This window comes from Penaeus monodon, chromosome 22, assembly GCF_015228065.2.
Source record: "Penaeus monodon isolate SGIC_2016 chromosome 22, NSTDA_Pmon_1, whole genome shotgun sequence".
In the NCBI taxonomy this organism is placed as follows: Eukaryota; Metazoa; Arthropoda; class Malacostraca; order Decapoda; family Penaeidae; genus Penaeus; species Penaeus monodon.
The window spans coordinates 27,447,062-27,447,445 of record NC_051407.1 but is presented as its reverse complement, the minus strand read 5'-3'; the positions used below and the strand labels follow the sequence as shown (position 1 = coordinate 27,447,445).

General features: G+C 39.6%; 1 protein-coding gene across 1 annotated transcript in view; it reads right to left on the bottom strand.

Annotated features, from left to right (window-relative positions):
• The window catches only part of LOC119587396 (complement factor H-related protein 4-like), a 15,406-nt gene that overhangs the window by 3,677 nt on the left and 11,345 nt on the right, over window positions 1-384 (bottom strand). The window contains exon 11 of the mRNA XM_037936134.1: window positions 25-143. Within this exon, the coding sequence (XP_037792062.1) occupies window positions 25-143 (119 nt within the window). The remainder of the gene's footprint in view (window positions 1-24; window positions 144-384) is intronic.

Sequence of the window (384 nt, the reverse complement as noted above, 5' to 3'; positions counted from 1 at the left end):
TTGGCCTATGCCTATTTCTCTGACGTCCTTTAGGATGAGATTGGATACAGCGCCATCTATGGACGAGACGACGAAACACTTGCCAGGGTTTGGGTGTAGCCGGATAATTCGCTCTTGATCGCACGTACAGTACACGCCATACCCTGTGGTATTACAACATTAAATTGAGTACTTGGCTGACATAACTTCACAGTATGGTTTTATGGAATGTATTTGCCATGAGAGTTCAGTTTCCTGGACTGTGATTCGATCTCCACCAAGTCCTTTTTGTTATCCAAGAGCGTGGATAATAAAACACAATTTTGGAAGGAAAAAACAAACTTTTTAATAAACATGACATAAATATGCTCTATGATTAGTAAGCATTTTATTCGGATATGACAA